General features: G+C 41.7%; 1 protein-coding gene across 2 annotated transcripts in view; it reads right to left on the bottom strand.

Annotated features, from left to right (window-relative positions):
* Nucleotides 1-24,879, bottom strand: part of TTC27 (tetratricopeptide repeat domain 27) — a 178,992-nt gene that overhangs the window by 145,070 nt on the left and 9,043 nt on the right. For both annotated transcript variants that reach the window (XM_025354562.1, XM_025354563.1), the window contains exons 4-5: nucleotides 23,058-23,198; nucleotides 13,128-13,230 (exon numbers count right to left, since the gene is read on the bottom strand). In XM_025354562.1, coding sequence (XP_025210347.1) covers nucleotides 13,128-13,230; nucleotides 23,058-23,198 — 244 coding nt within the window. The remainder of the gene's footprint in view (nucleotides 1-13,127; nucleotides 13,231-23,057; nucleotides 23,199-24,879) is intronic.

Genomic DNA, 24,879 nt, shown 5'->3' with positions numbered 1-24,879 from the left:
TGTGGAGAAATAGGAACACTTTTACACTGTTGGTGGGAATGTAAATCAGTTCAACCATTGTGGAAGACAGTGTGACGATTCCTCAAGGATCTAGAACCAGAATTACCATTTGACCCAGTAATCCCATTACTGGGTATATACCCAAAGGATTATAAATCATTCTACTATGAAAACACATGCACACATATGTTTACTGCAGCACTGTTCACAATAGCAAAGACTTGGAGTCAACCCAAATGCCCATTAATGATAGACTGGATAAAGAAAATGTGGCACATATACATCATGGAATACTATGCGGCCATAAAAAAGGATGATTTCATGTCTTTTGCAGTGACATGGATGAAGATGGAAACCATCATTCTCAGCAAACTAACACAGGAACAGAAAAACAAACACTGCATGTTCTCATAGGAGTTGAACAATGAGAACACATGGACACAGGGAGGGGAACATCATGGTGGGTAGGAGACTAAGGGAGGGATAGCATTAGGAGAAATACCTAATGTAGATGATAGGTTGATGGATGCAGCAAACCACCATGGCATGTGCATACCTATGTAACAAACCTGCATGTTCTGCACATGTATCCCAGAACTTAAAGTATAATAAAATAAAATTTTTTTTAATGGCAACATAAGGAGTTGATGCAAAGTACCATGAATATGCAACAGTTAAACATATTTATGTAGTATGAAAATGTATGCATGGAAGAAACTGGTTAGAACCAAATATCAAATTGGTAAGATAAAGAAAAAATAAAGAGTTGTACTTCAATGAGACCCTTAAAAAAAAGAAAAAAAAAAAAAAAGAGGCAACACAGAAAATCTGATGAAGAGGATATCAGTTTACAAGTTTTCTTCATAGAGAATGTAGAATTTCTCCCTTGAAAGAAATGGGGAGGCTGGGCATGGTGGCTCACGCTATAATCCAAGTGCTTAGGAAGACCTAGGCGGAAAGATTGCTTGAAGCCAGGAGTTCACGACAAGCCTGAGCAACACAGAGTGGCTTCATCTCAACAAAAAAATAAAAATGTTAGTCAGGCATAGTGGAGCATGCCTGAAATTCCAAGTACTCAGGAGGCTGAGGCGGGAGGATCATTTGAACCCAAAAGTTCAAGGTTGCCGTGAGTTATGACTGTGCTACTGCACTCCAGTCTAGGTGACAGACTAGACTCTGTCTCTAAAAATCAAAGAAAAAGGGAAACAGATAAACATCCATATGTCTAATACAGTATGAACATCAAATAAAGAATAAGTGAATATTAGCTTGGCAGTCAGATTCCAATTTATTTCTCTCAATATCTAAGATGAAAAGAATGGAGGATAATAACCTAGTAAAACAGCATCTGAAATAAAATGACTGTCAAAATTAATTACATATAAAGACAGGCTAGTTGACATACACCGAGTAACAAGGGTGTCTAACAGGTACCCTTATCCAATTGATCCCCCAAACAGAATTCCCTTCTATAATATCGCTGACAAACTATATCTCACAAATGTTTCCAATATGTTAGCCAGCATTTCACAAAATAACCTACCAGAATGAATACATAATGAATGAATGGAACACAAAGGCTGATGACAGTTTTCCCATCATTCAAACTGAAAGAGAAGTTATTTTTACTAATATCTACTCTGCCTAGCAATGGGTATTTTACATGTTGTGTTATTTAATTCTCACAATGATGTATTGGAGGCTGACATTATCTCCACTTAATTCATTATAAAATTGAGCTCAGGCTGGGCACAGAGCCTCACACCTACAATTCCAGCACTTGGGGAGGCTGAGTAAGAGTATCACTGGAAGCCAGGAATTCAAGACCAGACTGGGCAACATAGCAAGACCACATCTCTACAATAAATTAGTCATGCATGGTAGTATGCTCCTGTAGTCCCAGATACTGGGGAGGCTGAAGTGGTAGGATCGCTTGAGCCCAGGAGGTTGAGGTTGCAGTGAGTTATTATTATACCACTGCACTCCAGCCTAAGCATTGGAGCAGTCTCTGAAAAAACTTTAAAAGGCCAGGCACAGTGGCTCACACCTGTAATCCCAGCACTTTGGGAGGCCGAGGCGGGTGGATTGCGAGGTCAGGAGATCGAGACCATCCTGGCTAACACGGTGAAACCCCGTCTCTAGGAAACATACGGGCGTGGTTGCAGGGGCCTGTACTCCCAGCTACTCAGGAGGCTGAGGCAGGAGAATGGCGTGAACCCGGGAGGCGGAGCTTGCAGTGAGCGGAGATCATGCCACTGCACTCCAGCCTGGTCGACAGAGCGAGATTCCGTCTCAAAAAAAAAGAAAAAAATGTTAAATAGGGCCGGGTGCAGTGGCTCATGTCTGTAATCCCAGCACTTTGGGAAGCCGAAGCAGTGGATCACCTGAGGTCAGGAGATTGAGACCAGCCTGGCCAACGTGGTGAAACCCCGTCTCTACCAAAAATATAAAATTAGCTGGACGTGCTGGCACGCTCCTGAAATGCCAGCTTCTTGGGAGGCTGAGGCTGGAGAATCACTTGAACCCTGAAGCTGGAGGCTGCAGTAAGCTGAGATAGAGCCATTGCACTCCAGCCTGAGCAAAAAAAGAATGAAACTCTGTCTCAAAAAAAAAATTAAATTAAATTAAATTAAATTAAAATTAAAAAAAGAAAAGAAAATTGAGCTCAGTTTACTGACTAGTCACCTCATTAAGTGGCAATGCCAGGATGTGAATCCAAGCTTGTAGGGAAAAGGGGTACGGAGAAGTTGTCAGGGGAAGGATAAAGGTGCAGAGCTGATGCTACAAAAGCCCAATCTACTTTATCACCTATAATCTGGCAGAAACACCTACAGCTAAGAAACAGATACCCCTTTGTCTTTATGTGAGCTGAAATTTAAATGGGTCTGAAAAAGAAAGACAGTGTTTTTCTATAGTCCACTTAAGAGATTCTCTGGAGTCAAAGAGAGTAAGTCAAGATGCACATGCCTCACCTCAGAAGGCACATAGGCATCCTAACGTGAACTCCACTATGAAAACCCCTGAATAGATTTCATCCATGCAAACCAAACCCAGGAAAAGCTGGATCCAATAATACTTAATGCTCTTGATGAGGGCTTCTTTTTTTTTAATGTTCTTCTCCTTTTGTCTGCCCATTATTCCTGAGTGTCTAGTCATTACTCTCAGAAATATAATAACCTTCTATGACCTTAGTACAATTCACAAGTGACACAATTTTGCTTGGCTGCCAATGACAGTAATCTTCCCAAAATGTTCTGGATGCAAAAATCAAGGGACACAAGGGTTGGCCAAGGTTCTTAAAAATCTTCTCTCAAGTATCATGGAAAGGACATTTACTGCATTTAATGAGGCTTACTAAGTTGTGATAGCTCAGGTAGGTCTACTATCAAATTTAAACTGTACTAAGAATACATAAATAAGTCACACAAATGCCCAAAATTGGTTGTATATATCTATCTTCCCTCCTATCTACCTACCAACTTTTCTGCCCACCTATCTATACATATGTATATATGCATGTACTATCAGTATAACTGGCTTTGTTCTTGTACTTCCGTGCTTTCTCTGCATTATCTTATACGTTCAGAGATCAAATGTTGGATAAATAAAGTAGGGGAGCTCGGGCATGATGGCTCATGCTTGTAATCTTAGCACTCTGGGAGGTCAAGGCGGGCGGGTCATCTGAGCTCAGGAATTCGAGACCAGCCTGGCCAACATGGTGAAACCTCATTTCTACTAAAAATACAAAAATTAGCTGGGCATGGTGGTGTGCACCTTGTAGTCTCAGCCACTCAGGAGGCTGAGGTAGGAGAATTACTTGAGCCTGCGAGGTGGAGGTGGCAGTGAGCCAAGATCACACCACTGCACTCCAGCCTGGGTGACAGAGCCAGACCCAGTCTCAAAAGAAAACAAAAAAAAAAGAAAAAAAGAAAAAGCATCCATACCTACCTCATAGTTCAACAAAAGAACCGCAAATACAAAGTAAAAATCTTAAGACGAGCAAAAGAAAATAGGTGGACTAGTTACACAGAAAGAGCAATTGGACCAATACTGATTTCTCAACACCAACAACGAAAACCAAAAACATGGCCAGGAGTGGTGGCTCACGCCTGAGGTCAGGAATTCAAGACCAGCCTGGCCAACATGGTGAAACCCTGTCTCTACTAAAAACACAAAAATTAGCTGGGTGTGGTGGCCTGCAATCCCAGCTACTAGAGAGGCTGGGGTGGAAGAATTGCTTGAACCCGGGAGGCAGAGGTTGCAGTGAATGTAGATTGTGCCACTGCACTCCCACTCTAGCCCGGGCGACAAGAGTGAGACTGTCTCAAAAAAAAAAAAAAAAAAGAAAGAAAGAAAAGTATCTTCATGGTGCTGCCTAGAATATTTTAGTCAACAGTTCAAGGAGAGAAACAAGAACATCTCCAAGCAAACAGAAACAGAGAGTTTATCACCAAGATATGCTTATTCAAGTGGAATAACTGCTAAATTATTTTACATCACTTTTAGCATACAAAAACGTAACTTTTCCGTTTCACCTGCCCTAAGTGGAAAGAATAATGAGAAAACGTTGCCCAAAGGCAGATGAGAAAAGAGACAAAGGCTACGACCTGACACAGCAGTTTCAAACTTCAAAAAATCGTACATTTTCAAAGTTTGGAAAGTAAGAAGACCCAATCTCTGTATGAACAAGTTTAAGAAGGATTGAGGCTTTTATCTATTTTTAAAGCTTCCGATATAGAGTAAAAGTTGAAAGCTGTCAGAAGTATTCAGCAGAAAAACTTTCCAATGTAATTAAGCTACTGATGAAGACATAAAACTCTGAGGAAAAAAGAGCAATGAAGATAGAGAACTGCTGTTTCCCCCAGAGCAGTACAGTCAACCAAACATCCACATGCTCCTGAGAAGCTGAATTTCATAAATATCAGACAAGCATAAAGAAAAACAAATAATGTCTCCAGGTAATACCTGCATAGAGATACAGATTCAGAAATAACAATAGTATGAAAGATGATGGCTTGAAATATATCTGAACCTAGGCCGGACACAGTGGCTCACACCTGTAATCCCAGCACTTTCGGAGGCTGAGGCAGGCAGATCACTTGAGGTCAGGAGTTTGAGAGCAGCCTGGCCAACATGGTGAAACCCTATCTCTACTAAAAATACAAAAATTAGCTGGTTGTGGTGGTGAGCACCTGTAGTCCCAGCTGCTTGGGAGGCTGAGGCGGGAGAATCACTTGAACCCGGGAGGCAGAGGTTGCAGTGAGCCAAGATTCCACCAGCACATTCCAGTCTGGGTAACAAAGCAAGACTCCATTTCAAAAAAAAAAGAAAGAAAGAAAGAAAAAAAGAAAGAAATCTATTTGAACGTGCAAAATGAGGAAAAGTTACAGCTGGTAACTCTGGATTAGAATAAAAATAAGTAGGGGTAGGGTGTTGTGGCTCACACCTGTAATCCTGGCACTTTGGGAGGCTAAGGTGGACGGATCACTTGAGGTCAGGAGTTCGAAACCGGCCTGGCCAACATGGTGAAACTCCATCTCTACTAAAAATACAAAAAAATTAGCTGTGCATGGTGGCGGGCGCCTGTAGTCCCAGCTATTCAGGAGGCTGAGGCAGGAGAATCGCTTGAACCCGGGAGGCAGAGGTTGCAGTGAACCGAGATTGCGCCACTGTACTCCAGCCTGGGCGACAGAGCGAGACTCCATCTCAAAAAAAAAGAAAAAAAAAGAAATATATCTGAACCTGCAAAATAAGGAAAAGTTACAGCTGATAACTCTGGATTAGAATATAAGTAGGGGCTGGGCGAAGTGGCTCACGCCTGTAATCCCAGCACTTTGTGAGGCCAAAGCGAGCAGATCACTTGAGATCAGGAGTTTGAGATCAGCCTGGCCAACATGGTGAAACCGTCTCTACTAAAAATACAAAAATTAGCTGGGCGTGGTGGCGGGCACCTGTAATCCCAGCTACTTGGGAGGCCGAGGCAGGAGAATCACTTGAACCTGGGATGTGGAGGCTGCAGTGACCCAAGATCACGCCACTGCACTCCAGTCTGGGCAACAGAGCAAGACTCCGCCTCAAAAAAAAAAGTTTGTGACTGTTTCAAATTTTAATTGTTCCAAGGGTTTTCTTGATAAGCCATGAAAACCAGGGAGGAATATGGCCTATCATGTCTAAATAGGAAAGTACTTGCCAACTCCAACTCATTTCCTCTTAAAAAATTCTCTTCCTGCTATACTTTGCAAGCTTCATTTCCTGTTGCGGACCCCTCTAATTTTTCATTCGTTCTCCTGCCTCTCTCCTTTCCCAACTATCTCCCTCTCTTCCATTGTATAACCTTTAATACCTATCGATTGAGTTATTAGTGATTCTTAGAACTGTGCTAAATCAGGCCGGGCACAGTGGCTCACACCTGTAATCTCAGCACTTAGGGAGGCCGAGGTGGGCGGATCATGAGGTCAGGAGATGGAGACCATCCTGGCTAACACGGTGAAACCCTGTCTCTACTGAAAATACAAAAAAATTAGCCAGGCGTGGTGGCGGGCGCCTGTAGTCCCAGCTACTTGGGAGGCTGAGGCAGGAGAACAGCGTGAACCGGGAAGGCGGAGCTTGCAGTGAGCCGAGATCACGCCACTGCACTCCAGCCTAAGCGACAGAGCGAGACTCCGTCTCAAAAAAAAAAAAAATTGTGCTAGATCTTACTGCAAGGTTTAAGTCCTACTCTTCCCTAAAAATGGGGTGGGGTAGGAAGAGCTAGGTAGCTAAGAAGCAAAGACACACAATCATTATTGAATGATTCAATATGCAGTTAGTTTGATTCTAAATTGTGTGCCATTGACCAAAAGTAGCAGAGGGGGAAACCCATAAAGATTGGATAATTGAACAAACCTTATCAGAAGGGTGGGGCCTTAAAAGATGGGTAGAATTTGGCTGCAACCTCACATCAAGTTTGTAAGGTTTACCAAGGAGGGTCTATGTGTGTCTCATCCACAGGCATAGGCCCAGCACCTATCACAACTCTAATAATATCCTCGGTGTGAGCAAATATTCTAAAAACCCTTTCGTGGTGATCACCAAGGAGATGAAAATCCAGCATCCTCATGATCTAGCTCCTCCCCATCCGGAAAACCTCATCAGCTGAGACACACGCCCTTCACACTCCGCTCCAGGCATTCCAAACTACTGGAATTTCCAAATTCACAAAGACGTTCCAAGTCTCTGTACCTCTCTTTGTACATAGTACATGTCCTTTCCAAGTTCTCTACCTAAAAAATCCCCACCATTCTTTAAGATTCAGTGCAAGTATCAGCCACTTGGTGAAGCTTTCTCTGACCTCCCGGTTCAGAACAATCACATTCTCTCCCTCATTCCTTACTCTGCATTACCTGTTTGTCCAACCTGTACTTTAGTCCTTATCTCACTAAGTTCACTGATATCCACAGCACCTAGCACAGTTTCTGGAACACAACAAGCACTCAAGAGTTTATTAAATTAAATATCAAATTCAGCAGGAGATAGAAGGCCAAAGATAAAACTGGGACTAATAAAAAATTTCCTCATTAAAAACATAAGACATTATGAAATTGGCATTTAGAACACTCAAGCCAGTACTCAATAGCAGTGTTGTTCAATGCAACTTTCCCTGATGTTATTGAGCAGTCTACAGCTGCACTGTCCAGATGGCAGCCGTTAGCTACATGTGGCTTCTGAGCACCTGAAATGTGCCCAGTAACTGAGGAGCTGAATTTGCAATTTCATCTATTCTACTTTATTTGAATTTAAGTAGCCATACATGGCTAGTAGCTACTATATTGAACAGCACAGCTCTAGTTAGCAGAAATACTGCATGAAAGTGACAATATAAGATTTTGTAATTAATTTTAAAAGTACTGGGTGACAAAGCGAGACTCTGTCTCTCAAAAAAAAAACAAAAGTGCTTTGTAGCAATCACTAATCTTAACAATGAAATGAGCTCCTTCACCAAGTAATCTCTGAAACTGTCCAATAAAAAAGGGGATAATTTTTTAGACACAAACTTCCAAGAGTCCACCATTAGTATGAGAAGCTGGACTACAAAACGTCACATTATTTTATACCTGGAAAGAATTCAAAGATTATTTTATAAGGAAGCAAACCTTGGTTTAGAAGTCAAGTGAACTGCTTGAGTTCACATAGGGAATCAAGAACTAAAAGCTAGATTTTAAAATGCTATGTCAGGCTGGGCATGGTGGCTCATGCCTGTAATCCCAGCACTTTGGGAGGCTGAGGCGGGCGGATCACAAGGTCAGGAGATCGAGACCATCCTGGCTAACACAGTGAAACCCCGTCTCTACTAAAAATACAAAAAACAATTAGCTGGGCATAGTGGCGGGCGCCTGTAGTCCCAGTTACTCAGGAGGCTGAGGCAGAAGGGCATGAACCCGGGAGGCGGAGCTTGCCGTGAGCCGAGACGCGCCACTGCACTCCAGCCTGGGCGACTGAGCGAGACTCCCTCTCAAAAAAAAAAAAGGTGTTTTTTAAAAGGCACACTATATCCACTATTACACCATCTTTGGCTCTACCTCATAGTTGTGAGGAATAAGCTAGTTAATATAATTAAAGACTTCAAAGAGTGCTTGATATGGTGTATACACTACAGAAATGTTAGCTGCATTATCAAAAGCAAGGGAAAGTGTCAGCAGGACTTGGAGTAAGAAACTCCACATCATTGTGCTGGTTCTTGGGCAACTTCTCTAAGTCTCAATTCTTTGTAAAATGATTTAGCTAGATGAGATTATCTCTAAAGGGCCTTTCCAAACTAAAGATTTCAGATTAGGATAAAAGCTGTAGATATGGAAAAGAGAGATCAATATGGGTCCCTTGGGGAAGAATTGGTAAGATTTAAGAACTGGCTAGAAATGCAGAATGGTGGAAAACAATGAGTCAACAATGGAAGCAAAGTTTTGAGCTTTGAAGATAGATAACCCAAGGTTTAAATTTAAAAAGGAGCATGTTGACCCAATAGGCATATATTCTTATTTTAATAAATCAGGAGGTTCTCCCCGGAAATGAATATTTGTGACATTCTGGATCAAAATGTCACCCACACTTAAAATGTATGCTAAAACCAAAATCTCTTCTCATGAGATTACTTAAATGCTATGCTAAAATGAAATCCTTAATGGACAATTATAATTACAATGATGTTTAGTACATTCAATAACATTTATTCCAAAGTATCAAATTTATGAAAAGAAATCAATGTATGCATCAGTTACCAAACGACTGTTTTCTTTCTTTTTTTTTTTCTTTTTTTTTTCTTTTTTTTTTTTTTTTAGATGGAGTCTCACTCTGTCACCCAGGCTGGAGTGCAGTGGTGTGATCTTGGCTCACTGCAACCTCTACCACCGGGTTCAAGAGATTCTCCTACCTCAGCCTCCCGAGTAGCTGGGATTACAGGCACACACCACAACGTCTGGCTAATTTTTATGTTTTTAGTAGAGATAAGGTTTCACCATGTTGGCCAGGCTGGTCTTGAACTCTTGACCTCAGGTGATCCACTGCGTCAGCCTCCCAAAGTGCTGGGATTACAGGCATGAGTCACAGCGGAGACTGTTGTTTTGAACACTTTTTCAATGTGGAAACAACCTAATCCCAGAGTCATAGAGCTGCCTGAAACGTCACAGCAGGACTTGATGACAGTATTTTAACCCGGTTTCTCTTAGTGACTTTATGAGGTCATCTTCAAACAGCTAAAGTACAATATTACCTCTCATGCACTACACATAACATGTTTTCAGCACTGGATGCCATGATCAATTGTTGTATGCCCCAAAGTAGTTCTTTAGAGAATCATGCTTTCATTTAGTGTGACATCCAAAAGAATGCTTTAGATTGTACTGAGAAATATATTTTCAAGATTCTGACCTACTCCTATTATAGACGTAATCAGCCCAGCAAAGTTATGCTGACATTATGATAGGCTCCATTCCACTGTATTATACTGGTGTAACATGTCTGGACAAAAACCTAAATATCATAGTTGTTCATAAAATCCTTTGCTTATATTTCACAGAATGAAAAAAACAATCCTGCCAACTTTCTGATGATCCTTCAAGGGCAAGATTTCAAATATAATACCCTTCTCTGGGCACTGAATCTTATTTCAGTTATAAGTGACCATTTGGACAACATTTGGATCAAATCCCAGAACAAAACATTTTAAAAATGAAATCGTTCATGAAAGGTTATAATTCAGTACTAGCTATGAACCTATTTAGACCTAGCCAAAATGGACCATTTTATGACTAGATAAACTGAAAAGTGCCATTGATTAGCCTAGAACAGCAACATAAAAAATTCTTAGTTGCAAGGCAAAGCAAATGACATGCTGAAATACAACACAGAAAAGAACTGAGACCTCTTGGGGAATGAGTCACTTAAAGTCACATTTTCCAGCTATCTTAGTTTCTGGTTTGGAACTTAATTTTAACTCACAGAATAGAATCCTCTCCAAAACATACCATATGGTTCCTACTTTTTATTTTATTTTATTTTATTTATTTATTTTATTTTATTTTATTTTTTTGAGATGCAGTCTTGCCCTGTCGCCCAGGCCGGAGTGCAATGATGTGATCTTGGCTCACTGCAACCTCTGCCTCCTGGGTTCACACAATTTTCCTGCCTCAGCCTCCTGAGTAGCTCGGATTAAGGTGCCCGCCACCACGCCCAGCTAATTTTTGTATTTTAGTAGAGACGGGGTTTCACCATGTTGGCCAGGCTGGTCTCAAACTCCTGAGCTCGTGATCTACCCGCCTCGGCCTCCCAAAGTGCTGGGATTACAGGTGTGAGCCACCGTGCCTGGCCCAGTTCCTACCTTTTAAAAAGATACATAAGGAAAGCATACAAGGATGTTGGTATGAGAGGGTCAGGTTCCAGAACCAATCCTCGGATACCAAGGGATGACTTACAACATTTATGATCACATCTAATAGGCCCTCTGCTTGACCCCCAGCCTTATGTTACCTAAATATCTTGAAAGAATATAAACTAAGTCCTGGAACAAACGACATAAATGAATCAATTATTATACTGATTGAATAATACTTTCATTATTATCTCTATTTGAATTATGTATGCATGGTCATTTTATCTAAGATTAGCATATGTTTATGTATTTCTGTCGTAGAATAAAATAAAAACTGAGAAATTAGTTTCAACCACTCACCTGGCTTAGTAATATTTATGACTAAACAAGCTATAGTCCTCTCCACTGTATTCTGGCCTAGCTTGTTACTGTAAAAACTCTTGAAGGATTGCGGGCTCAGTGGCCCACGCCTGTAATCCCAGCACTTTGGGAGGCCAAGGCAGGCTGATCACCTGAGGTCAGGAGTTCAACACCAACCTGACCAAAATGGAGAAACCCTGTCTCTACTAAAAGTACAAAATTAGCCGGGTGTGGTGGCACATGCCTGTAATCCCAGCTACTCAGGAGGCTGAGGCAGGAGAATTGTTTGAACCTAAGAGGCGGAGGTTGCGGTGAGCCAAGATCGCGCCATTGCACTCCAGCCTGGGCAACAAGAGCAAAATTCTGTCTCAAAACATAACATAACATAACATAACATAACATAACATAACATAACATAACATAACATAACATCTCTTGAAGGAAACAGATGCCCAAAAGGTACAGGAGCCTCTTATATTATATATGCATATATGCATATAATATATAATATATATAAAAATATATAAGGTCGGGCACGGTGGCTCAAGCCTGTAATCCCAGCACTTTGGGAGGCTGAGACGGGCGGATCATGAGATCAGGAGATCGAGACCATCCTGGCTAACACGGTGAAACCCCGTCTCTACTAAAAAATATAAAAAACTAGCCGGGCATGGTGGCAGGTGCCTGTAGTCCCAGCTACTCGGGAGGATGAGGCAGGAGAATGGTGTGAACCTGGGAGGCGGAGCTTGCAGTGAGCTGAGATCCGGCCACTGCACTCCAGCCTGGGCGACACAGCGAGACTCCGTCTCAATAAATAAATAAATAAATAAATAAATAAATAAATAAATAAATAAAAATATATAATATATATTATATATAACACGAGAGTTATGTTATACCTTCATGAATCTGCTACCTCCATCAAGTACAGATCACTTTTCTCCACACAGAATGATGCTAACTACCACTCCCCATGTCCCTTGGACACACACGTACATATTCATTCCATACTCTTTGAATCCGAAAGGAGTCTGGGCTTTGGAACCAGACACAGCTAAAGTCAAATCCCATCTCTGTCACTCAAAAACTCATGGTCAAGTCCAAGCTCATTTATGTTCACGTATTCCTTCACCACAGGAGAATCTGTTTTTGTTTTGTGTGGCAACTTGCATCAAAAAAAACCATCCCCAAAACTAGGAAGACTGGAAACCAAGTGTTAAGGCACCTAAGATTCTCCTCTTTTTCAAAGTCTTTCCCTAGGATACAGGAGGGATATCTGCAACAAAGGCAGCAGGAGGCACTTACATGGATGTTTGGTTTATAATTATTTGGCAAATTTTTCATTTAGGTTTTAGGTATTTTTCTGCATGTATATTATACGTTACAAAAAATACTAATAAAATCAAATACAAAATAGCCTCCTTACCTATTGTTAACTTCAGTGAAACTTGTTTTCTATCAACTGTTTTCTTACGCTTTTCTTGATGTACTCAGTAGGATATAGGATAATTTCTTATTCTTTGTGTAATTTAATACAATTTACTCCAGCTTAACTTAGTTAAGGACTTTTTAAAAAAAAAAGAATTAAGGTGAGTACATTTGTTTCCAATGCGGCTTCTTAAAGAACAGAAAAAAATTACAATATCTTTAAACAATTTGAGATAAAATCATACAGTAAATCACCCTTTCTCAGTAGGTAAAGTAAGTGAAAGTAGATATCTTTTTTAAACTAAAACGACCAAAAGGAACTCTATAATCTGACAACATAACAACTTGTGATGTTCTACATCAAAAAAAAAAGAAAGAAACAACTCCAAACAAAAAGGCATTACTACTGGACAAAAAAATAAACAAAAAAGGAGTACATCAGTCAAGTAATTAGAACGGAGCTACATGCCCATATCAAACAAAATCTGCTACATACCTTGATCAATACAGTTTTCAGCAAGAGTAAAAAGCAGAGGTGAGCGTTCCTCAAGCAAATGCTGATGAATATTCACACATCTCAAAGTCCACCATGGCAAGCTCTAGGAAAAAAACACCACGTAAGCTGAAATAAAAGGATACTTTAGAAAACTTTTTACATTAACTGAGATTTTAGAATTGTTTTACATTCATTAAATTTATTCCTCAATAAGATTCCCCATCCACTGCTCTCTTTAGTAATACCAAAACCCACATCTATGTCTTCCATAAGAATAACACCTCACCTCCATTCTCTCCAAGCCTGTATTTTTTTTTTTTTAGCCATTTGGACTTCCTGATGCCATTTTGAACTTGTCGTCTCCTCCTTTAAAATATAAGTTGTGGCTGGGCATGGTGGCTTATGCCTGTAATCACAACATTTTGGGAGGCTGAGGCGGGTAGATCACAAGGTCAGGAGTTCAAGACCAACCTGGCCAACATGGTGAAACCCCATCTCTACAAAAATACAAAAATTAGCCGGGCGTGGTAGCAGGCACCTATAGTCCCAGCTACTCAGGAAGCTGAGACAGGAGAATCGCTTGAACCCCAGAGGCGGAGGTTGCAGTAAGCCAAGATCGTGCCACTGCACTTCACCCAGGGTGACAGAGCGAGACTCCTCAAAAAAAAAAAAAAAAATACACACACACACACACACGTGTGTGTGTATACATATATATATATATATGTTGTAATTGCCAGGTGCAGTGGCTCCCACCTTTGGGAGGCTGAGGCAGGTGGATCACCTGAGGTCAGGAGTTTGAGACCAGCCTGGCCAACATGGTGAAACCCTGTCTCTACTAAAAATACAAAATAACCAGGCATGGTGATGCACGCCTGTAGTCCCAGCTACTCAGGAGGCCGAGGCAGGAGAATTGCTTGAACCTGGGAGGCAGAGGTTTCAGTGAGCCGAGGATGCACCACTGCACTCTAGCCTGGGCGACACGGCGAGACCCTGTCTCAAAAAAAAAAAAAAAAAAAACGGTTGTATTCATCCTGCTCTGTGGCACTCTCTTACCACTTTAATCCAAGTACCAACTCCTTCAGAGGCCTCCCACAAGAACCCCCTATGGGGGTGATTTTTCCATCACCTGAACTTCCAGCACATTATCTGTAAATCCCTTGCAAACACATTCCACTGCATTTTATGTATGTCATGCCAGGTTCCAATACTGTCTACTATCCAACAAGATAAGAAATCACGTCTTATTCATCTCTATATCCTCCTCAAAGCAATATATTTTACACAATCTACTAAGAAATACCTTGGAGGCCGGGCGCGGTGGCTCAAGCCTGTAATCCCAGCACTTTGGGAGGCCGAGGCGGGCGGATCACGAGGTCAGGAGATCGAGACCATCCTGGCTAACATGGTGAAACCCCGTCTCTACTAAAAATACAAAAAACTAGCCGGGCGTGGTGGCGGGCGCCTGTAGTCCCAGCTACTCGGAGGCTGAGGCAGGAGAATGGCCTGAACCTGGGAGGCGGAGCTTGCAGTGAGCCGAGATCGCGCCACTGCACTCCAGCCTGGGTGACACAGCGCGAGACTCTGTCTCAAAAAAAAAAAAAAAATACCTTGGATTCAGATGTTCCCCCAAACTGAGAAGATTGCTTCCACACCCGTATGAAACCTCTTCCTTACAGTCTTCTCCTGCTAGTGTGGCACATACTGATCTTTCACTTCTTTGAACTTCTACACTGTTCCTAGAAGTTGGTACCATATTGGACAGTACTTGTTTTTCAAGTTTATAACTCTACCTGAGCCATACATTTCTGAGGGCAGAAACCGTTTTTTGGTTTTTTTTTCCTTTTTGAGGCAAGGTCTCATTCTGTCGCCCAGGCTGGAGTGCAGTGGCGTGACCACACCTCACTGCAGCCTGGACCTCCCCAGGCTCAGGTGATCCTCCCACTTCAGCTTCCTGCATTGCTGGGACTACCGGCCATGTCACCACGCCCAGCTAATTTTTGTATTTTTTGGTAGAGATGGGGTTTTGTCATGTTGCCCAGGTAGTCTGCAACTCCTGGGCTCAAGTGATCCACCCACCTTGGCCTCCTAAAGTGCTGGGATTACAGGCATGAGGAACTGTACCCGGTCAGAAACTGGATTTTATACACTGTCTTAAATAATGTACAAGCTGAGCTTTTTCTTTTATTCGCTGATGCTTTTTCTTACTTGATCAACATATATTAAAAAAAAAAAAAGAATAAAAACAAGAAACAACAAGCCAATATAAAAGTATGGCCAGGTATGATACCTTACACCTGTAATCCCAGCTACTCAGGAGGCTGAAATGAGAAGATCCCTCAAGGCTAGGAGTTTATCAGCTGGGCAACATTGTGAGACCAAGTCTCTTTAAAAAAAAAAAAAAAGGGCCAGGCACAGTGGCTCACGCCTGTAGTCCCAGCACTTTGGGAGGCCGAGGTGGGCAGATCACCTGAGGTCAGGAGTTCAAGAGTAGCCTGGCTAACATGGTGAAACCCCATTTCCACTAAAAATACAAAAATTAGCCAGGCGTGGTGGCACACATCTGTAATCCCAGCTACTTGGGAGGCTAAGGCAGGAGAATCACTTGAACCCGGGAGGCGGAGGTTGCAGTGAGCCAGGATCACGCCACTGCACTCCAGCTTGGGCAACAAGAGTGAAACTCCATCTCAAAAAAAAAAAAAAAAAAAAAAAAACAGTATATACAGTGAAGAGTGAAAATCTCTCTTCCATAGTCCCTCCTCCTGCAGATTCCTCCTCTTGCAGACAAATCTGTGACCAAGGTTTATATTCCTCCAGAGCTTCCTCTGTATATGTGCATGTGTGTGTATGTACATGTGTACAAGCAATGATAGGTACTTTTGATAAGCTCATTATAAATTATTTGTAACTATATTACTTTACATTATATCACATGAAAGTCTAAGAATTAGTTTTCCTTTTAGTGACCTACAAATATGAGATGACAATTACCAAAAGGCTTTTTCTTTTGAGATGGGGTCTCACTACACTGTCCAGGTTGGAGTGCAGTGGCTATTTACAGGTGCCATCATAGCACACTGCAGCTTCAAATTCCTGGACTCAAGTCATCCTGCCTCAGACCTCCAAGTACCTGGGACGACAGGTATATGCCACAGCATCTGGCTCAAAAGGACTTTTTTGCTTGAACTTAATTTCTTCACTTGACTAAGAGGTTCCCTTCTAAACTGCTACACACCATAGGCTGGTTCGCTTCTGAAGTGTTACACACCACAACTACTACAACCGTGATGCAACCACAAATGAATTTTGACTCCATGACAAAATACTTTCGAATTAATACTGTTTCCTCAGTCCATGTAAGGAAATGTAAAATTATCTAATAGCAAAGAAATTTCAGACACTTTTTAACTGAATTCCCTGAGGTGTTGCCTCATTTTCACTCTTTTCCTATCACTATAGCATGAAGTCAGTTTACGTTTCAATTATCTGTCCCTTATCTGCTGTCAGCAATAAGTGAGTCAGGTCTGGCAGCTTATTCTTTACTTTTCTAGACACGGGAATTTAGATACATCCAGTCAAAAAGATTTCACTTTTAAGAAAACACATAATACAAGACCAGGCACAGTGGCTCACAATTGTATTCCCAGCACTTTGGGTAGCGGGAAGCTCACTTGAGGCCATAAATTCAAGACCAGCCTGGGCAACACAGTGAGAACCCATTTCTACAAAAAAATTTTTTAGATAGCGGAGCGTGGTGGTGCATATCTGTAATCCTAGCTACTCAGGAGTTTAACGTTATAGTTAGCTGTGATCACACCACTATACTCCAGGTTGGGCAACAGAGAAGAGACTCTGACTCTTAAAAAAAATAAAAATAAAAAAAATAAATATAGTATGCTGAACTCTTAAAAATCAGATCTATAAATTAACTCTCAAACCAAAAATCTTTATATGGGGGAGGGAAGAATAAAACAAATATAGAAAGCATAGCCTATTTTTCTACTAGTAAGCGTATCAGACCTTTTTTCAGTTTGTCAAGAATTGCATAATATAAAAATAGAGAGCCGTCACAGTAGCTCATGCCTGCAATCCCAGCACTTTGGGAAGCCAAGGTAGGAAGATCACTTGGAGCCACGAGTTTCAGACAAGCCTGGGCAATGCAGTGAGATCCCATCTCTACAAAAATAAAAATAAAAATTGAAAAATTGAAAATTGAGACCAGGCATGGTGGCTCACGCCACCCAACACTAAGGGAGGCTGAGGCAAGCAGATCGAGGTCAGCAGTTCGAGACCAGCCTGACCAACATGGTGAAAATCCATCCCTACTAAAAATATAAAAAAATTAGCTGGGTGTGGTGGTACATGCCTGTAGTCCCAGCTACTTGGGAGGCTGAGGCAGCAGAATCACTTGAATCTGGGAGGCAGAGGTTGCAGTGGGCTGAGATAATGCCACTGTACTCCAGCCTGGGCAACAGAGTAAGACTCTGTCTCAAAAAAATAAAAAAAGAAAGAAAAAATTGCTGCATTAATAAAAAAGCAAACTGAAGTCTTGCTTTAGATAATTTCTAGATTTTATCTCCTGATTATAACACTTATTACAGAATGGTCTGATTGAGAAGTCACAATAGTCAAGAACCTCCCAGACAGCAGGGAGCAGTAGTATACTCACAAGGCACCAAATAAATATTTGCCAGTTTATCCCATTTTATAAATGGAAACTGATATTCAGAGAAATTAACTAGCATAAGGTCACACAGCTGTTAATTTCAAAACCAAGACTCATTTTACTCAACCACTTACACAATACTAATTCTAGTCTATATACTTCATAGATTAGGGGTTGTGGGAAAATCTGCTTCTTCTATAATTTCGCGGAAATAATATCATCATAAATAATTTGATACATTTCTTAGGAGTCAGGTTACTCAAAAATTAATTTAAAAGGTTAAAATTAACTTGGATAAGTATGTAATGTTTCTTTACTATTTTATCTTAATTCATCAAATAAGCCATTTTTAATAACACCCTTAAGAGAATGATAAAAGCCAGGTGCCTGTAGTCCCAGCTGCTCAGGAGGCTGGAGCAGGAGGATCACTTGAGCCCACAAGTTGAAGGCCATCCTGGACAACATAGCAAGACAACATCTCAAAAAAAAAAAAAAGCCGAAAGGAAGGAAGGAAGGAAGGAAGGAAGGGAGGGAGGGAGAGAGGGAGGAAGGGAGGGTGGGAAAAAAGAAAGATATAGTAAAGATCCACAGGAAAAATCTATAATAGAAAGAATAATGCTTCAACTGAATGATAAGAGAAGCCAGGCAGGATGGTGTGCTCCCGAAGTTCCAGCTACTCAGGAGGCTGAGGTGGGAGGATCACTTGGGGCCAGGAGTTCAAGATCAGCCTGGGCAACATAGTGAGACCATGTCTCCCATCTCAAAAAAAAAAGAAAAAAGAAAAAAGAAAAAGAAACGCAAAATTTCAGCACAAAATGATGTATACATAGTGATATACTACAGGAAAATGGGTTTTTAAGCAGAAGTCAAAAGTTGTTTACATCTGCCAAGCAATTAGGTAACTTGCCTCTGCAGCCCTACAAGAATGACATCTACAACCAGTAGAGCACATATTTATTAATTCTCCTAAGCTGTTGACAGTATATATATGATTTTTCTTTTTTTTTTTTTTTTTTTTTTTTTTGAGACGGAGTCTCGCGCTGTGTCACCCAGGCTGGAGTGCAGTGGCGCGATCTCGGCTCACTGCAAGCTCCACCTCCCAGGTTCAGGCCATTCTCCTGCCTCAGCCTCCGAGTAGCTGGGACTACAGGCGCCCGCCACCACGCCCGGCTAGTTTTTTTTGTATTTTTAGTAGAGACGGGGTTTCACCATGTTAGCCAGGATGGTCTCGATCTCCTGACCTCGTGATCCGCCCGCCTCGGCCTCCCAAAGTGCTGGGATTACAGGCTTGAGCCACCGCGCCCGGCCTATATATGATTTTTCAAATGATGCTTAACATACTTTTTTTTTTTTGGAGACAGTCTCACTCTGTCACCTGGGCTGGAGAGCAGTGCACGATCTTGGCTCACTGCAACCTCCGCCTTTCGCATTCAAGCAATATTCCTGCCTCAACCTCTTGAGTAGCTGGGATTACAGGCATGCACCACCATGCCTGGCTAATTTTTTTTTTGTTTTTTTTGAGACAGAGTTTTGCTGTGTCGCTCAGGCTGGAGTGCAGTGGAACCCTCTCGGTTCACTGCAAACTCCGCCTCCCGGGTTCAAGAGATTCTCCTGCCTCAGCCTTCCAAGTAGCTGAGATTACAAGGACCGATCACCACACCTGGCTAATTTTTGTATTTTTAATAGAAATGAGGTTTCACTGTGTTGGCCAGTTCGGTCTCAAACTCCTGACCTCATGTGATCTACCTGCCTCGGCCTCCCAAAGTGCTGGGATTACAGGAGTGAACCACCGTGCCCAGCGACGCCTGGCTAATTTTTGTATTTTTAGTAAAGACAGGGTGTCGCCATGTTGGCCAGACTGGTGTCGAACTCCTGACCTCAGGTGATCTGCCGGCCTCAGCCTCCCAAAGTGCTGGTATTACAGGCGAGAGCCACTGCACTCAGACAACGCTTAACATACTTGAAGAAAATTTTTGAGCAACTTAAAAACCTTCTCACTCATTCATTAGTGACCATAAGTTCTCAACAGAAAGAAAATAATGCCATTTGGCAGCCTCATGGCTTGGTGATACTTTACTTAAAGCAGCAGGGCACGGTGGCTCACACCTGTAACCCCAGTAATTTGGAAGGCCGAAGCGAGTGGATCACTTGAGGTCAGGAGTTTGAGACCAGTTGGCCAACACAGTAAAACCCAGTTTCTACTAAAAGTACAAAAAAATTAGCAGGGCATGCTGGCACATGCCCGTAATCCCTACTAGGGAGGCTGAGGTAGGAGAATCGCTTGAACCCAGGAGGCAGAGGTTGCAGTGAGCCGAGATCACGCCACTGCACTTCAGCCTGGGCAACAGAGCAAGACTCTGTCTCAATAAATAAACAAATAAATAAATAAATAAATAAATAAATAAAACAATAGCGCAAAGTAATCGTCAGTCTATAAGACCATTTAACTCAGATCAACTTACTTGGGGGAAAAATGTTTTACTCAAGCTACTATCACTAAGAGCTCAAAAGATGAAGCCTCATATATGCTAAGACATGTTGAAATCCATGTATTAAAAACCCTTCAATTAGCCAGGCATGGTGGTACACACCTGTAGTCCCAGCTACTTGGGAGGCTGAGGCGGGACAATCACTTGAACCTGGGAGGCGCAGGTTGCAGTGAGCCAAGATCGCACCACTGTACTCCAGCCTGGGCGACAGAGCAAGACGCTGTCTCAAAAACAAAAACCCTTCCAGGCTAGGAATGGTGGCTTATGCCTATAATCTCAGCACTTAGGGGAGATGGAGACAGGTCAGTCACTTGAGCCCACAAGTTCAAGACCAGCCTGGGCAACAGGTGAAACCCTGTCTCTACAAAAAAATACAAAAATTAGCTGGGTGTGGTGGCACATGCCCATAGTCCAAGTTACTTGGGAGGCTGAGGTGGGAGGATGGCTTCAGCCCAGGAGGCAGAGGTTGCAGTAAGCTGAGTTCATGCCACTGCATTCCAGCCTGGGCAACATAGACAGACCCTGTCTTAAAAACAAACAAACAAACAAACAAACACCCTCTAGTACAATGGATTCCAAATCCTCTGGCTCTCATGAGAGTTGCAAATAGAGGCATTACTTCCCTTCTTACCTCTTCTTTTAAAACAAATTTAGGCCAGGTGTGGTGGCTCATGACTGTGATCCCAGCACTTTGGGAGGCCAAGGCAGGCAGGTTACTTGAGGTTAGGAGTTTGAAACCAACATGGCCAACATGGTGAAACCATGTCTCTACTAAAAATACAAAAAATTAGCCAAACGTGGTAGTGGGCACCCGTAATCCCAGCTACTCAGGAGGCTGAGGCATGAAAATTGCTTGAACCTGTGAGGCAGACGTTGCAGTGAGCCAAGATCACACTACTATACTACAGCCTGTGCGACACAGTGAGACTCCATCTCAAAAAAATTAATTAATTAATTAACTTTGGTGTATAATCTTAAATGCTTAGGAAAGTAAGCCCTTACATAGCACAGACCAAGTCTACTTTCACCTATAGAAATACTGTGATTCTTGGGCAGGGCACGGTAGCTCACGCCTGTAATCCCAGAACTTTGGGAGGCTGAGGTGGGCGGATCATCCGAGGTCGGGAGTTCGAGACCAGCCTGACCAATGTGGAGAAATCCCATCGCTACCAAAAACAAAAAAAATTAGCCAGGCATAGTGGCAGCCGCTTGTAGTCCCAGCTGCTTGGGAGGCTGAGGCAGGAGAATGGCATGAACCCAGGAGGTGGAGCTTGAAGTGAGCTGAGATCACGCCACTGCATTCCAGCCTGGGCGACAGAGCGAGACTCTGTCTCAGAAAAATAAATAAATAAAAATACAAAATTAGCCAGACATGGTGGCGCATGCCTGTAATCCCAGCTACTTGGGAAGCAGAGACAGGAGAATCACTTGAACCCAGGAGGCGGAGGTTGTGATAAGCCGAGATCACGCCATTGCACTCCAGCCTGGGCAACAAGAGTGAAACTCCATCTCAAAAAAAAAAAAAAAAAAGAAAGAACTATTGTGTTTCCTAAAAATTGTCAGCCAAAATTGGGAGATTTCACGTAAAATTTAGATGTACTATTTCTGACACTATGGGGTCTGCAGCACACCAGGCTGTAACAATCAGATGAAGCAGGGGTCAGCCAGGCACAGCCTGTGCACAAATCCAGTCCACTACTGGTTTCCACAGAGCCCAAGAACTGAAAATCGTTTTTACATTTTTATATCACTGGGAAAATCAATAATAGTATTTTGTTAATGTGAGAAGTATAGAAAATGTAAGTTTCAGTGTCCATGAATAAAGCTTTATTGGAAGACAGTCATGTCCATTTAATGAAACATTGTCTACAGCTGCTTTAACACTACAATGCAGCAGAGTTGAATAGCAGCAACACAGACTGCACACTGCATGGCTGACAACCTCCACTAAACTTCCAAAGACTGTCTTTCCTTTCTGCATATTAGCATTCTGTGTGTATATTTGTCCTCACTAGTTTATATGAAGAAACCATATAAATCCAACCCAAATAATGACATAACATAGAATGTGAGCCAGGAAACAGAAATTAAGACCCATTAAATTTTGGTCACTGCTCATTATCCTATATGAAATTCATAAAAGACTATGAGGTATGTCTTTTTTTCATTGTTTTTGTTTTGTTTTGTTTTGGTTTTTCTGAGACAGAGTCTCACTCTGTTGCCCAGGCTGGAGAGCAATGCCGGCTCACTGCAACCTCCATCTCCCAGGTTCAAGCAATTCTCCTGCCTCAGCCTCGCAAGTAGCTGGGATTACAGGCGCCCACCACCACACTCAGCTAATTTTGTATTTTTAGTAGAGATGGAGTTTCACCATGTTAGCCAGGCTGGTCTCGAACTCCTGACCTCAGGTGACTCGCCCACCTCAGCCTCTCAAAGTTATGCACGTGAGCTACCGGATTATGCACGTGAGCTACCGGGTCCAGCCCAAGGCATATTTTTAAATCAATATTTAAGATTTCTGCAAATGAACATTTATATGTATACAGTACACACATAAATCCTATTAAGGAGGTACAACATAATCCCATTCTAAACTAGATCAATCTCATGAGGGAAAAAAAGTTTTTGCTTATTTTCATCAGATTTTTAAATCACATACATAGAAGACTTAGAAAACAAAATAGACCAAGACGTTGTCAGCAACACATCTACAGTCTGGTGTTAATAAGCACAAAAGTCACACCAGGGTATGAATCTCATGGATCCTTTCCTTACCTGAATAGCTGTCAGTTTATGTCTTACATTCACTAGGATAATGCGTGCTAATAAAAGCAGTATGGGCTTCGAGGTCAGGCTGTAGATCGATTCACCATCTAGAGTGAGCAGGCTCAGAACAAAGGCATCCAGTCCTTTAACCTGAAAAAAGGATTATAAACTAAGATGATATAATTTAACAAAAGATTAATCTTTATAGGTCTTATAATAATACAAAGATTTTCCAGTCAACTCAGCTTTGAAACAAAAGCATTAATATATTACACAGCAATTGGCACTGGACAGAATTATAACACTGCAAATGCCCTTAGACATCTATAAACCCAGCCTGCCCTGATGGATGGCCACCCATCTGATCAAACTTGATTTTTTAGGTTTTTTTTCTTGAGATGGGAGTCTCACTCTGTTGCCCAGGCTAGAGTGCAGTGGCGCGATCTTGGCTCACTGCAACCTCCGTCTCCCAGGCTCAAGTGATCCTCCTGCCTGGGCGAACAGCTGGGACTCCAGGCACGCACCATCACATCTGGCTAAGTTTTTGTATTTTTAGTAAAGATGGGGTTTCACCATGTTGGCCAGGCTGGTCTCGAACTCCTGACTTTAAGTGATCCCCTGCATCGGTCTCCCAAAGTGCTGGGATTACAAGCGAAAGCTTCCGCACCTGGCATGTTCAAACTTTAGAGAAACAAGGAACTAAAAAAAATGATAGCATTGAAGAGATATCATCACTTCATAAATTTACTTACAACAAAATATTATCTCAATGAAAAGCATCCCTATGTTAAAGTATTTATACTAAATAGAGTATTTGATATTTATATTAAACACCAATATTTCACTTAAGCTTCAATACATGGAAAATGTCATTATAAAGTAAGTGTCTCCTCCATAATTTCTATCAAGCCAAACAATCAACAAGGTCTCATACATCAAATGCTGAATGGGCATATGACCACGCACCAGAGTGAGCAGAAGACAGCAAAATAAAAAGGATGCCTTTGAAAAATGCACTCCCGTGTTGTACAGAGATTTTTTACAATGGACAAGGTTGTTAAAATTTGGATGGCAGAATTTTAACAACTGCCATAAAATAGCAAGGAAGAATCCTCACCCATCAGGAACATGCGTTCCAATGTCAAAGGATAGTGTCCTTTCTCTGCTTCTCATTAGTTTGTGAGTACATGTAAACTTTTCCCACAATCTTTTTCCTAATGAAGCCTCAGTTTCATCAATTATAAAATGAAATACCTGGGCCCAGTGCAGAGGCTCACACCAATATATACTACCTGGAGAGCATTACCTGTGACACTCAAGCTAGGCTGTGAGTACAAAGGAGATTTATTATTTAAATTGTATACATTTCATATGCTCTTTTAAGTGTTGGCGGTAGTTCCAATAAAAAAGTTAAAATCAAAGACTTACTCAAAGTTTCCTACAACTCCAAATGATCTCCATCAAGTCTGATTTTTCACTGCTAAAAGCGGCAAGCTCAAAGCATCCTTTTCCCACAAACACTATGCTGTTCTCTCCTCTAAATTCCTGCTCATATATGACTGCACCTAGAATGTATATTTTCCTCTTCTCTATCCATTTTCTAACCACCCTTCAGGTTCTAGCTCAAGGTCCACTTCCAACTAAAAGGTCGTCTTTGACAAAATCCAGCTGCCAGAAATCTCTTTGTTAATGGCAATATTTCTTATGGTCTGAACTTCTCATGAAATTCATTTTCATACTGTTTTGATTTGCTACCTGAATTTACAGGTGCTTCTACACTAGTGTAGAAGAGTACTGGATTTTGGAACCATTGGAATGTGGATTCCAATGC

Source organism: Theropithecus gelada, chromosome 13, assembly GCF_003255815.1.
Source record: "Theropithecus gelada isolate Dixy chromosome 13, Tgel_1.0, whole genome shotgun sequence".
NCBI classification, from domain to species: Eukaryota; Metazoa; Chordata; class Mammalia; order Primates; family Cercopithecidae; genus Theropithecus; species Theropithecus gelada.
This window is presented reverse-complemented; position numbering and strand designations above follow the sequence as displayed.